This window comes from Balaenoptera acutorostrata, chromosome 15 (genome assembly GCF_949987535.1).
Source record: "Balaenoptera acutorostrata chromosome 15, mBalAcu1.1, whole genome shotgun sequence".
Classification (NCBI taxonomy): Eukaryota; Metazoa; Chordata; class Mammalia; order Artiodactyla; family Balaenopteridae; genus Balaenoptera; species Balaenoptera acutorostrata.
In genome coordinates this window covers 35,713,712-35,727,911 of record NC_080078.1, presented here as the reverse complement: position 1 = coordinate 35,727,911, position 14,200 = coordinate 35,713,712, and the positions used below count along the sequence as shown (strand labels likewise).

Genomic DNA, 14,200 nt, shown 5'->3' with positions numbered 1-14,200 from the left:
CTATCTCAGGCCTCTGCGCTCTCCTCTAGCCGTGCTTGAGTTTTGCATATCCTCTGCAAGTTTTGTTTGGTACTAAGCTTTTCTTCCTCGAGTCTTCATTCTTTCAGTGATAATCTGTTCATTTGTTTGTTCATTCATCCACTCAGCTGACATTTACTAAGTAGCCATTATGTGATAGGCAGCTGTGGGAAATATATTGATGAGTAAGATGCAGTTGTCCTTCTCCATGAGCTTGTTATACAGATGGATTGGTAGCCATGTAAACAACGGGCTGTGGGACAGAGCAGGATGAAACAAGCTCCGTCGTGTTTGGATGGCCAACTAGATGGTCAGGTGAACAGCCAGACTTGAGGAAGTGAAAGAGGAGCTCTTGGGGGTACATAGGAATCGGACTGGAGGCAGCAGGCTTGGCCAGCCTCATGGGAGAGAAGGCCTTATAGTAAGCCAGGGCACAGGGCTGAGGATGGGCAAGTTGTTGCATAATGAAGACTCCTGGTATGCGGTGGGAGGGGCTGGAGTGGATGGCTGGGGCCAGATCCTAAAGGACCCTAAATACCAGGTGGAGGAGTTTGGGTTTGATTCTAGGCTTGGGAAGGGCTGCCAAAGGGTTCTAAAGAAGAGTGGAAGGATTTAAGAAGGGTGGAGTGCTGTTATTAGAAGTAGGGACACAGGAGGAGGAAGAGCAGAAACTAGTAGGTTAGGTTTTGGACAAGTCAAGTTTGTATACTAGAGGGTCATTCATTCATAGAAGTAATTGAAGATTCTGGTCCAGAGCTTAGAAAAAAGTGTATAGAGTAGGTTTAGATTTGAGAGACCTGTGTGTGTTTATGTTATTTTGAAGCTGAGGGGGAGACATTATCAGGTGAAGAGGGTTCTAGATAGAACCTGGGAGCCCATCTGCAGCTAAGGAGCTAGTGGAGGAGACAGGATGCAGTCAAGAGGTCAGGAGAGGACCCAGAGGATGCAGTGAGAGGAAGGCCAGTGGGGCCAGAGGAAGGTGGGTGTTTCAGAGGGTTGATCAGGATTGATCATTTCATTTAAGACAATCACCTTATTGTCTTTGTTTGCCATCATTGTTATATATGAAGCCTGAAATTTTATTTTGCTTAAAGACTTTGGACCAGCAACTCTTGGGTTTAGATCAGTGGTTCTCGATCCTCTGCATGCTAGTCACCAGAGTTACTTTTTAAAAAGTACTGATGCCTAGGCCTCTTTTAAGGAATACATTATTCCCCAGAGATTTTGATGTGATGGGTCTAGGGTGGGGAAAGCTGCCAGGTACTTGCAGTGTGCAGCCAAATAGAGAACCACTGGTTCAGGCTTTTGCAGTTTGCTTTCCTCACTTGTGCATTCAGTGCCCTGGTTGCCCACTGTGGTTGCTTCAGGAGTCTCCAGGCTTGCCATCCAGGGTGTTATTAACTGTGTACTCATGGGAAGCAAAACACTGTATAGCAACCTGCTCTATCTTGTGTTAATAGGTAGTCAGGTATGTTAGTCATTCCAGTGGTCTGAGTAATAGAGTTCATGATATACCCTAATTAGATTATGAATTTTCAAAGAATTATAGTCCTTAAATGCCAAAGCAGCATATTATTATTGTTGCTATTATTACTATTATCATTATTTTGTTTGCTAAAGACCTTCAAATACTGCAGGTTTGTTAAAGTTCTTGATTGTTTGGTACTGTAGATGTATGGAGATTCCAGCTCACAGTTTAGATGATAGAGTGCTGGGCACAGGAGTTAGCTTGCTGGCTGCATCAGATGCTTCATGATTCCCTTGACTCTGATTTTCTTTTATGTGACTGTTGTTTCAAGTCCTGGGAAGAAGGGACAGTCCGTAGATGCTTCAGCAGCATGTGAAAAGAGCTGGATGTACCACTTCTGGAGCATACAGAGATCATAGGTGAACTTAATCTGGGATTAGGGCTGAGTAGGGAAGGGCATGGTGAGGATTTTATCATCAGGTGTTCTGTAGGCCTGTGGGTGAGGGTGAGGGCCTTGCGGGGAAAGTGCACTAACGGATGTTACTGTCTACTGTGAACCAGGCTGCCAGAGCTGCTGAGGGAGAAAGCAGACAGAAGTTCTTCACCCAGGATATTAATGGCATCCTCTTAGAGTGAGTATCTTGTTTCTTTGTATCTGCTGTTACCATGCCTGGGTTCAGCAGTCTGGGGGAAATTGGGAGTATGATTCAACTATGTATGGGATAGGAAAGCACTGATGAGATTTTTAAAGATTGGTTTTTATTTATTCTTATTCTTTTAAAAAGGGTCGGGGGAATTCCCTGGCCGTCCAGTGGTTAGGGCTCTGAGCTTCCACTGCAGAGGGCATGGGTTCGATCCCTGGTTGGGGAACTAAAATCCCGCATGCCGCTAGGCAAGACCAAAAAATACATACATACATACATACATACATACATAAATACAAAAATAAAAAAGGTCAGTGGCGGGGGACATCAAATGTTTGTCTCTAGGAAATGATAGACCATACTAATCTTAGGCAGCAGACATTATTAGAACACTGTACATAATAGTCATGGTGTGCTGGAAGAGGATTTTGTGCTACGCGTGAGATGAGAGGAGAGAGAAGGCGTTGCTTGTCCATCTCTGGGAGAAGTAAGAGACACCTTGGTGCAGGCAAGGCCCTGCCCTCCTGGGGCACTCCTCAGCATACCTGGTCATTCTCCTCTTATTCTCACTTTTGCTCCCAAGGCCAGTGCTCATCATCCCGTAGCCCGTCTAACAAACACCCCAACCTCGGAGACATCACACTGTATGAATTGGATTAAAAAGAAAACAAAAACAAAAAAAACCTCCACGTGTATAAATCCAAACCAGATTCTTTGTACCTGGCCCTCCAGCTTTGCCACCTTCTCTCCTGGTTGCATCATGTAGCAGAGGAAGCTTATTGCCCAACAGCTGAGGATTTTGCACATGTAAGAACAGTTGTCAAGACTAGGGAACGTTCTAGCAAAGGACCTTGCCTGCCCAGAATGGAGACTGGCCACTTGGGTCAGGGAGCACCTGAGAGTCAGCACAGATGAGGGGTTTGTCTCCTGGAGCGTGCCAGATACAGAGAACTCAAGGGATTGAAGACAGACTGTGTTCTGCTCATCTAGATGGGGACACTGGAGGGATGAGGATTTCCCTGACCACCTAGTCAGGGACGGAACTTGGAAATGGAAAAAAAAGGAAACTCTGCTGGAAAGTATTTCCTGTTGACCCCAAGTAACTCAATTACCTTCCAGTTTGAAAGCATTTATGCTTTCTTTGTTTATGAAACTCAGAAATTCAGACCTTGTTCTTTTAGGCTCTGTTTTCTTGACACCTTTGACTTGGTCTTGTCTTTGACCTGAGAGCCTGACCCACTCTACCTAACCAAGCTTATTGGGTCTGGTGACTGCTGGAGGTCTGTTGTGCTGGCTGCTCATTTACACTGTGACAGGCGAGATAAGGCTTGGCTTGCTCTTGGCTCCTGCAGACGAAAGGAGCTGCGGTGAATAACTCTGCTCTGTTCTTCAGCATAGAGGCGCAGACCCGGGAGCTGAGCAGCCAGACCCGTTCCGGGGTATATGCCTACCTTGCTTCCTTCCTGCCCTGCAGCAAAGACACCTTGGTCAAGCGCGCACGAAAACTTCACCTCTGTGAACAGGTGGGTGACTTTGCAGTGGAGCCCCTTGGCTTCGGGGTGCAGCGGAGTGGGTGATGGAGTCTTCATAGATGCCACATCTGCTGCTGCGCTGCCTCCGTGCGATTATTCCTATAGTGTGTGCTCAGTGTAAGAAGTGATGCATAAACCAGACTTATGATATGTCCTGCTCTCCGCAGGGGGGGCGTCTGAAGGAGCCTCTCCAGAAGCTTAAGGAAGCCATTGGCAGGGCAATGCCAGAACAGATGGCCAAGTACCAGGATGAATGCCAGGCACACACGCAAGCCAAGGTCGCTAAGTAAGTGTGTCCCATCACTCCCTGCAGCATTCTGACCTCCTTTTCTTAGAAGTCCTGGGGGGTGGGGGGAGATGGTGGGCAGAAGGAAGCAGTTCTGCAGTGACCTTAGAGTCCCGCCTAATTCTTTCTACCTCCTAGGATGCTGGAAGAGGAGAAAGACAAGGAGCAGAGAGAACGGGTTTGTTCTGATGAGGAAGAAGATGAAGAAAAGGGGGGCAGGAGGATAATGGGACCCCGGAAGAAATTCCAGTGGAATGATGAAATCAGGTGTGCCCAAACTGGGACCTTGCCTCAGTGGAGGGTTTGTGGGGCCAGTGTCTGAGCATGTTCCCGTATTTCTAATGAAGGTTAGAATCATTTACTTTAATCAGGGCTGGTGAAAGCACATGATTGAAACCTTGAAGAAGCATTTGGGGTAGTTTAAAGGTTCTGACTTCTGCCCACTCTTCAGGGAGCTACTCTGTCAGGTGGTGAAGATCAAACTGGAGAGCTATGACCTGGAGAGGAACAAGGCCCAATCCTGGGAGGACTACGTGAAGGCATTTCTGGATGCTGAGGTCAAACCTCTCTGGCCCAAAGGCTGGATGCAGGCCAGGTGAGGGCCCACGAGCAGCCAGTGTGGTCAGTGTGACCATAGGGTGGAGCGTTCTTGCGGTAAAGAGATGTCTGAGTGATTCTTTTGCACCAGGCCCCAGAGCCCCACCCTCAGAGAGTCACTGGCTAGTGGACTCGACTCTGATTTCACCTGAGCGACTGGGGGCTTCTCCGTCTCCCTTAGAAGAGGGAAGTTATCTGTGGGGTTTTGTCTTTGTCATTCTTTATCCCACTTCAGTTCAAAGTTGGCTGTATGCTTATCCCACTTCAACCTGCCCTTTCCTGAGATAATGGCTCCTACTAGAAGAAGTTGAGAGACAGATTCGTGTTAGGAACATTTTAATGTTCTGAACAGAATTCTTATTTGCAACTGGCAGGGGTGACTACTTCTTAGAGTTAAGTGCCAGACTTTCCTCACAGGCTACTTTGTGTTATATAGCTTCCCACGAATGGACTATGTCTGCAATACACAGAGAAAGTTACCTGGAACTAGTGTTCTTTAGAAAAAAAAATTTTTTTTTTTTTGGTGGTAAAATACACTTAATGTAAGTTTAGCATCTTTAATTGCACAGTTCAGTGGTATTAAATACACTCACATTGGTATGCAACCATCACCACCATCATCTCCATCACTTTTTTCATCTTGTAAAACAAACTCTGTACCCATTAAACACTAACTCCACATTTCCCTCTCCCCACAGACGGTGGCAGCCACCATTCTTCTGTTTCTATGATTTTGACTACTTTAAGTACCTCATATAAGTGGAATTAAACAAAGTGTTTGTCTTTGTGTCTGGCTTACTCCACTTAGCATAATGTCCTCAGAGTTCATCCATGTTACAGCATGTGTCAGAATGTTCTTCCTTTTTAAAGCTGAATAATGTTTACTGTATGTATACATTTTGCTTATCCATTCATCTGTTGATAGTACTTGTGTTGCTTCCACATTTAAGCTATTGTGAATAATGCTGCTATGAACATGGGCATACAAATATCTCTTCGAGACCCTGCTTTCAGTTCTTTTACATATATACCCAGAAGTGGAATTACTGGATCATATGGTGATGTTGTGTTTAATATTTTGAGGCCTCATCATAATGTTTTTCATAGCAGCTGTTATCTTGTTACATTCCCACCACCAGTGCACAGGGTTCCAATTTCTCCACATCCTCACCAACACTTTTTTCTGTTTTTTTGGTAGTAGCCATCCTAATGGGTATGAGGTGGTGTCTCGTAGTTTCGATTTGCACTTTGCTAATGATTAGTGATGTTGAGCATCTTTTCATGTACTTACTGGACATTTGTATATCTTCTTTGGAGAAATGTCTATTCAAGTCCTTTGCCCATTTTCTAATTGGTTTGCTTGTTTTTTTGTTGTTGAGTTTTAGGAGTTCACTTTATATTCTGGATATTAATCCCTTATCAGATACATAATTACCAAATATTTCTCCGTTCTGTGGGTTGCATTTTTACTCTTTGGATAGTGTCTTTCAACCTAGATGAAATGGACAAGTTCCTAGAAACACAAAACTTACCAAGACTAAATCACAAAGAAATAGCAAATCTGAATAGACCTATAACTGTGTTTATTGTTTATTCTCTAGTTTGCTTATTTCTGCTTTAATCTTTATTATATCCTTCATTCTGCTAGCTTTAGGTTTAATTCTTTTTCCACTCCCTTAAGTTGTAAGTTAGGTTGTTGATTTGAGACCTTTCTTGTTTCTTTTTTTTTTTTTTCTTTTAAAAATTAATTAATTAATTAATTTTTGGCTGCATTGGGTCTTCGTTGCTGCGCACGGGCTTTTTCTCTTATTGTGGCGAGCAGGGGCTACTCTTCATTGCAGTGTGTGGGCTTCTCATTGCGGTGGCTTCTCTTGTTGCGGAGCACAGGCTCTAGGCGTGCGGGCTTCGGTAGTTGTGGCATGCGGGCTCAGTAGTTGTGGCGCACAGGCTTAGTTGCTCCGTGGCATATGGGATCTTCCTGGACCAGGGCTTGAACCTGTGTCCCCTGCATTGGCAGGCGGATTCTTAACCACTGTGCCACCAGGGAAGTCCCTAAATTTCTCCTCTTATCACCACTTTTCACTTTGTCCCATAGGTTTTAGTATGTTGTGTTCTTATTTTCATTTGTCTTTTAAGTATTTTCTAATATTCCTTGTGATTTCTTCTTTGATCCATTGATTGTTTAAAAGTGTGTTCTTTTTTTTTTTAAAGAAATATTTCTTTTTTTTTAAGATTTTCTTTTTAATTAATTTATTTATTTATTTTTGTCTGTATTGGGTCTTCGGTTCGTGCGAGGGCTTTCTCCAGTTGCGGCAAGCGGGGGCCACTCTTCATCGCGGTGCGGGGACCGCTCTTCATCGCGGTGCGCGGGCCTTTCTCCATCGCGGCCCCTCCCGTTGCGGGGCACAGGCTCCAGACGCGCAGGCTCAGCAATTGTGGCTCACGGGCCCAGCTGCTCCGTGGCATGTGGGATCTTCCCAGACCAGGGCTCGAACCCGTGTCCCCTGCATTAGCAGGCAGATTCTCAACCACTGCGCCACCAGGGAAGCCCAAAAGTGTGTTCTTAAAAGTTGTTTTTGTCTAGTGTATCTGCCATTTGTTTTTTCCTCACAATTTTGTTAGTTTTCCAGTTTTCCTTTTATTGATTTCTAACTTCATCCCTTTGTGGACAGAGAAGATACTTTTTATGATAGCTTTCTTTTATTTATTTTTTTATTATTTTTTTTTAGCATCTTTATTAGAGTATAATTGCTTTACAGTGTTGTGTTAGTGTCTGCTGTATAACAAAGTGAATCAGCTATATGTATACACATATCCCCATATCCTCTCCCTCTTGCGTCTCCCTCCCACCCTCCCTATCCCACCCTCTAGGTGGTCACAAAGCACCGAGCTGATTTCCCAGTGGATAGCTATATTTTAAAATCTACTGAGAGTTCATTTGTGGCCTAACATATTGTTTATGCTGGGAAATGTCCCATGTGCACTTGAGAATGTGTGTGCTGTTGTTGTTGGGTAGAATGTTCTCTATCTGTCTGTATCTGTCTGTATCTGTTGTTGGGTAGAATGTTCTGTATCTGTCTATATCTGTCCAGCTTTTATTGTAGAACTGTTTATTTCTCCCTTCAGTTCCGTCAGTTTTTGCTTCATATATTGTATTTTAATGGTCCGTCAGGTGCATGAATGTTTATAATTGTTATATCTTCTTGCTGTATTGAACTTTTTATTAATATATAATATTCTTCTTTATCTTTTGTAACCTTTTTTTTTTTTTTAAGTAGAGGGAAGGATTATTTATTTATTTATTTATTTTTGGCTGTGTTGGGTCTTTGTTTCGTGCGAGGGCTTTCTCTAGTTGCGGCAAGCGGGGGCCGCTCTTCATCGCGGTGCGCGGGCCTTTCACTATCGCGGCCTCTCTTGTTGCGGGGCACAGGCTCCAGAAGCGCAGGCTCAGTAGTTGTGGCGCACAGGCTTAGTTGCTCCGCGGCATGTGGGATCTTCCCAGGCCAGGGCTCGAACCCGTATCCCCTGCATTGGCAGGCAGATTCTCAACCACTGTGCCACCAGGGAAGCCCTGTAACCTTTCTTGATTTAAAGTCTACTTTGTCTGATATTAAGATAGCCACCTCTGCTCTCTTGGTTATTATTTGCATGGAGTATCTTTTTCCATCCTTTTACTTTTAATCTGTTCTTGTCTTGTCTTTGGATCTCAGGTCTTTGGCTCTTTTTTTTTTTTTTTTTTTTTTTTTGGCTGTGTTGGGTCTTCATTGCTGCACGTAGGCTTTCTCTAGTTCTGGTGAGCAGGGGCTACTCTTGGTTGCAGTGTGCAGGCTTCTCACTGCAGTGGCTTCTCTTGTGAGGTGCGTGGGCTTCAGTAGTTGCAGCATGTGGGCTTATTAGTTGCGGCATGCAGGCTTATTAGTTGCGGCACACAGGCCCTAGAGCATGTGGGCTTCAGTAGTTGTGGCGTGTGGGCTCAGTAGTTGTGGCACATGGGCTCTAGGGTGCGCGGGCTCAGTAGTTGTGGCTCACAGGCTCTAGAGTGCAGGCTCAGTAGTTGTGGCACACAGGCTTAGTCACTCCATGGCATGTGGGATCTTCCAGGACTAGGGATCGAACCTGTGTTCCCTGCGTTGGCAGGCGGATTTTTAACCACTGCGCCACCAGGGAAGTCCCAGGTCTTTGGCTCTTGTAGATAGCACATAGTTAGATCATGCATTTTATCTATTCTGCCAGTCCCTGTCTTTTGATTGGAGTGTTGAATCATTTACATTTAAAGTAATTACTGATAAGAAGGGACTTACTTCTGTAAGTTGATCAACATACAAAAACTCTGCCCCCTTAACAGCTCTGCTGCTGTCACAAAAGTACATTTTTATACATTGTGTGCCCCAAAACATAAACTACTAGTTTTTTAAATGCCTCCTAAGTTTTGTAGAAGACAAGATTTGGAGTTACAAACCAAAGTTACAGTAATAATAGCTTTTAAACTAATTTTTTTTAAAAAAATATTTATTTTATTTATTGGCTGCGTCGGGTCTTAGTTGTGGCACACGGGATCCTCGTGGCATGCGGGATCTTTCGTTGCGGCGCGCGGGCTCTTTGTTGCGGCACGAGGGCGTCTCTCTAGTTGTGGCCTATGGGCTTCTCTCTAGTTGTGGCACACAGGCTCCAGAGCACGTGGGCTCTGTAGTTTGTGGCACGCGGGCTGTCTAGTTGAGGTGCACGGGCTCAGTAGTTGCAGCGTGCTGGCTTAGTTGCCCTGTGGCATGTGGGATCTTAGTTCCCCCACCAGGGATCGCACCTGCGTCCCCTCCACTGGAAGGTAGATTCTTAACCACTGTACCACCAGGGAAGTCCCTTAAACTAATTTTTTTTCTTTAAATGTATTAGTCTCTTAAATGATGTAGAAAACAAAAAGTGTGGTTACAAACCATTGTTGTTATAACACTAGCTTTTCTAATGGTCATGTATTCACCTTTTTGAGATCTTTATTTGTGCATGTAGCCTTGAGGTGCTGTCTGGTGTCCTTTCATTTCACCTTTAGGACCCTTGAGCATTTCTTACAGGGTAAGTTTTTTTTTTTTAATAAATTTATTTATTTTATTTATTTTTACTTTTGGCTGTGTTGGGTGTTCGTTGCTGCACGCGGGCTTTCTCTAGTTGTGGTGAGCGGGGGCTACTCTTCCTTGTGGTGTGCGGGCTCCTCATTGCGGTCGCTTCTCTTGTTGCAGAGCACGGGCTCTAGGCGCGCGGGCTCAGTAGTTGTGGCTTGCAGGCTCTAGAGCGCAGGCTCAGTAGTTGTGGCGCACGGGCATAGTTGCTCCATGGCATGTGGGATCTTCCCGGACCAGGGCTCGAACCCGTGTCCCCTGCATTGGCAGGCAGATTCTTAACCACTGAGCCACCAGGGAAGCCCTACAGGGTAAGTTTTTGATCATGAACTCCTTCAGCTTTTATCTATCTGGGAATGTCTTAATTTGTCCCCCACTTTTTTTTTAATTGAAGTATAGTTGATTTATATCTCCCCCACTCTTGAAGGTCAGTTTTGTCAGATATAGTATTCTTGGTTGACAGTATTTTTCTTTTAGTACTTTGAATATATCAGCCCACTGTCTTCTGGTCTGCAGAGTTTCTGATGAGAAATCTGCTGATAATCTTGTTGAGGATCCCTTGTGTGTGATGATTCAATAATATCTGGGTGCTTTCAATATTCTCTCTTTGCCTCTGGCTTTTGAAAGTTTGATTATCATGTGTTTTGGTGTGGGTCTCTTTGAGTTCATCTTACTTGGAGTTTTTTAAGCTTCTTGGGTGTTTATATTCATGTATTTACACTTACATTGTTTGCTTTCACATTTGGAAAGTTATCAGCCATTATTTCTTCACTATTCTCTGTGCCCCTTTCTCTGTCCTCCTTCTGGGACATCCACGCTGTGCTGGTGTGTGCTTGTCTGCTTGATGCTGTCCCACAGTTCCCTTGACTCTGTTCACTTTTCTTCAGTCTTTTCTTTCTGTTCCTCAAACTCGATAATCTTCATTGTCCTGTTTCACGTTCACTGTTTCTTTTTTCTGCCTGCTCAAAACTGCCTTTGAATCCCTCTACTGAATTTTTTTTGTTAATTAATTTTATTTATTTTTGGCTGCGTTGGGTCTTCATTGCTGTGCACGGGCTTTCTCTAGTTGTGGTGAGCGGGGGCTACTCTTTTGTTGTGATGTGCAGGCTTCTCACTGCAGTGGCTCCTCTTGTTGCAGAGCACAGGCTCTAGGCGCATGGGCTCAGTAGTTGTGGCTCACGGGCTCTAGAGCGCAGGCTCAGTAGTTGTGGCGCACGGGCTTAGTTGCTCTGCGGCATGTGGGATCTTCCCGGACCAGGGCTCGAACCTGTGTCCCTTGCATTGGTAGGCTGATTCTTAACCACTGTGCCACCAGGGAAGCCCTGAATTTTTTTTTTTTAATATTTATTTGTTTTATTTATTTTATTTTTGGCTGCATTGGGTCTTAGTTGCAGCACGTGGGATCTTCTTTGCGGTACACGGGATCTTTGATGCACCATGGGCTTCTGTCTAGTTGTGGCGAGCAGGCTCAGTAGTTGCAGCACACAGGCTCTCTGTTTGTGGCGCACAGGCTCCAGAGCGTGTGGGCTCTGTAGTTGCGGCACACGGGCTCTCTAGTTGCGGCTTGCATGCTCATTAGTTGTGGCACGTGTCCTCAGTTGCCCCGTGGCATGTGGGATCTTAGTTCCCTGATCAGGGATCAAACCTGCGTCCCCTGCATTGGAAGGTGGATTCTCTACCACTGGACCACCAGGGAAGTCCCCTCTACTGAATTTTTCACTTCAGTTACTGTACTTTTCAGCTCCAGAATTTCTTTTTGGTTTCTTTTCAGGTTTCCCGTCTCTTTATGGATATTTCCATTTTGTTCATGTGTTATTTTCTTGACTTTCTCCACATCTTCCTTTAGTTCTTTGAGCATCTTTAATACAGTTGTTTTTGTCTAGTGTATCTGCCATTTGGTCTTTTTTTTTTTTTTAATTTTATTTATTTATTTTTGGCTGCATTGGGTCTTCGTTGCTGTGCGAGAGCTTTCTCTAGCTGTGGCGAGTGGGGGCTACTCTTCATTGCGGTGTGCAGGCTTCTCATTGCTGGGGCCATTGCTGGGGCTTCTCTTGTTGCAGAGCATGCGCTCTAGGCACGTGGGCTTCAGTAGTTGCAGCACACGGGCTCTATAGTGTGGCTCACGGGCTCTAGAGCACAGGCTCAGCAGTTGTGGCACACAGGCTTAGTTGCTCCGTGCTGCCATTTGGTCTTTTTCAGGGACAGTTTCTGTTGATTTGTTTTTTTTCCTTTGAACAGGCCATATTTCCTGTTTGTTTGTGTGCCTTGTGATTTTTTGTTGAACACCAGACATTTGAGTCTAATATTGTGGTAACTCTGGAAATCAGATTCTCCCACTTCTATAGGGATTGCTTTTTTTTATATACTGTTTTTGCTTATCGGTTGTTGTTGTTGTTGTTGTAGGTTGTCGCTGTGTTGAGGATCAGCCTGATGTGTGAACTTAGTGTGTTACCCTTAGGTCATTTCTGAGCTTTTTGCTGGTACATGCAGTCACTTTCTAATTGTTCCCATGTAGGTAGTTTTTTTTTTTGTTTTTTTTCCTTTAATGTCTGACACCAGAAAGGGGAAAATCAGAAAAAGAGGAGGTTAAAAGGTGGTGCCAGCCCTTTAAATCCCCTGGCAGTCACTTCAGCCCGAGGTGCCACAACAACAGCTGAGTGCACCTCCCACCTCTGTGATCCGAAGCAGTGATCAGCCATCAGAGCACAGATCCCTCATCTTTGGAGACCAGGGTCCTTTTTGCCCATGCTTGTTTCCACAAGCTGTGTGCAAGCTGCTCCAGGAACACCTGCACAGGCCGCTGGGTGGGGGATGGGCAGCTGCTACTGTGTTGAGACCTGAAATTAACCACAGTTTACTCATTTAAGTCTTCCCCTGGAAGTTGTAAGCCTTGAACAGCCTCTAGAGTTACAGAATAGTTCCGTCAGATGGATTCTGCCAGGGTAGTGTTGTCCAGGTGGGCAGACCATTCCTGGTGCTTCCTACTCAGCCGTGTTCCCAGGACCCTCCTCTTGGAGCTAGTGAGTGTTCTTGGTTGGGCAGGCCTTTTCTTGTCTCAGTGTCCCTGTAAATAGAATTGCTCTTGTCACTTATAGATTGGACTCCTGAAGGTACGTAGGGGAGGGCGTAATGAAATTTTTGTTGTTTCTCTGGGAAAAGATAATGCCATGGGTCACTTCACATTTTTACTTTTGGAGAGGGATGAGAATAGGCAGTAAGGAAAGTGCTCCTGACTTTAGGGAAAAATCACTGTGAGAGGTTTGGGGGCAGACCCATAGCTTGTTTTGGTGAATTCTAGCTCCTTGGCTTTCAGGTGGCCAGTGCAGCTACTAAGGCCCTGTCACCAGCCCACTGACATTTAATGAGTGACAGCCGCTGAGTACCAGGGAGGTGACAAGGCTCTGAAAGCAGAGTCTGCTTTCAGGGGGCTTGTGCACACTTCCCAGTGTTCTCTGTTTGTTCCAGGACTCTGTTTAAGGAGAGCAGACGAGGCCACGGGCACCTGACGTCAATCCTGTGAGTGTCTCAGTGTTTTTTCACTTGTCAGGACTACTGGCATTTTTATCTCCTTCGTGGATCTCCTCTGAACCTTTCCTGTGTTCATTCCTTTGAACAGGGCCAAGAAGAAAGTAATGGCCTCTTCCAAAATGAAGGTGAAGGTGAGTCAGCCTGCCCAGGTCACATGTCATCTTTTCTCATCTCTCTGCAGCCATGCTCCTGGCAGCTCATTGAACTTTGCTGGTCTTGTGGGGATAGCTCTTTGGGATTAGGTTGTACCAAGAGGCAGCCTGGCCCACAGGAGTGGCCTGGGGTCGGCAGGGCAGAGACCTGAGTCGGGCCACTAGTGCCCTTCAGCCCCAGTTCTAGGAAACAGCACCCACCTGGCCAGTTCCTGGGGTCGTTGGGGGTCAGGTGAGGTCCTCCTGACAGCCCTCTGAGGAGTGGTGAGCCCTTGCAAATGTGAAAGCGTCACAGTGTGAATTGTCCGAATCTCTTATGGAGGAGCACCATCCTGGTGAAGAGCAGGTGAGCCTGGATCTGCCCCGGGCAGGGCGGGAGGCTTTGTCCAGTTGGCTAGCAGACGCGGAGGGGACCGCGACGGTTGGAAATTAGAGACTGTGAGACGACTTTGATGTGGCAGAGATCTCAGTGTAGTAAAAATTGCCATTTCACCAAAACTCTTGCCAGTTCCTGAGGCTTTGTAGTGCACTTCACCATACCTGAACAGTCCGAGGGAACAAGCATGCAGATTAGTTATTCCTAAGAGTCTGTTGAGCTCCTCCAACATCCTTAAGACTCACTGCACCAAGTGCTCGGGAGGCGGGAGTGACAGGACAGACCCCGTTCCTGAGCCCACGGAGGAGACAGGTGCCGGGGAAACCAAGGAGGGAAAGAAAACTAAGGCAGTTCCCCTGCCCCACGTCATTTTCTGATTGTGGCTAGGAGCACTGAGGTAGTATGAGGGCCAATAAGGAGAACATCTCTTTGCTCGAGTCTTGTAGTTTTTCAGAAACAGAGCGAAGAGTTTCCCTGTGGATGTGTGT

General features: G+C 45.6%; 1 protein-coding gene across 3 annotated transcripts in view; it reads left to right on the top strand.

The window, feature by feature from the left end:
- UBN1 (ubinuclein 1) overlaps window positions 1-14,200 on the top strand; it is a 38,034-nt gene that overhangs the window by 16,566 nt on the left and 7,268 nt on the right. For all 3 annotated transcript variants that reach the window (XM_057529046.1, XM_057529045.1, XM_007181509.3), the window contains 7 exons: window positions 2,048-2,118; window positions 3,524-3,653; window positions 3,830-3,948; window positions 4,087-4,215; window positions 4,400-4,543; window positions 13,122-13,172; window positions 13,273-13,315. In XM_057529046.1, the coding sequence (XP_057385029.1) occupies window positions 2,048-2,118; window positions 3,524-3,653; window positions 3,830-3,948; window positions 4,087-4,215; window positions 4,400-4,543; window positions 13,122-13,172; window positions 13,273-13,315 (687 nt within the window). The remainder of the gene's footprint in view (window positions 1-2,047; window positions 2,119-3,523; window positions 3,654-3,829; window positions 3,949-4,086; window positions 4,216-4,399; window positions 4,544-13,121; window positions 13,173-13,272; window positions 13,316-14,200) is intronic.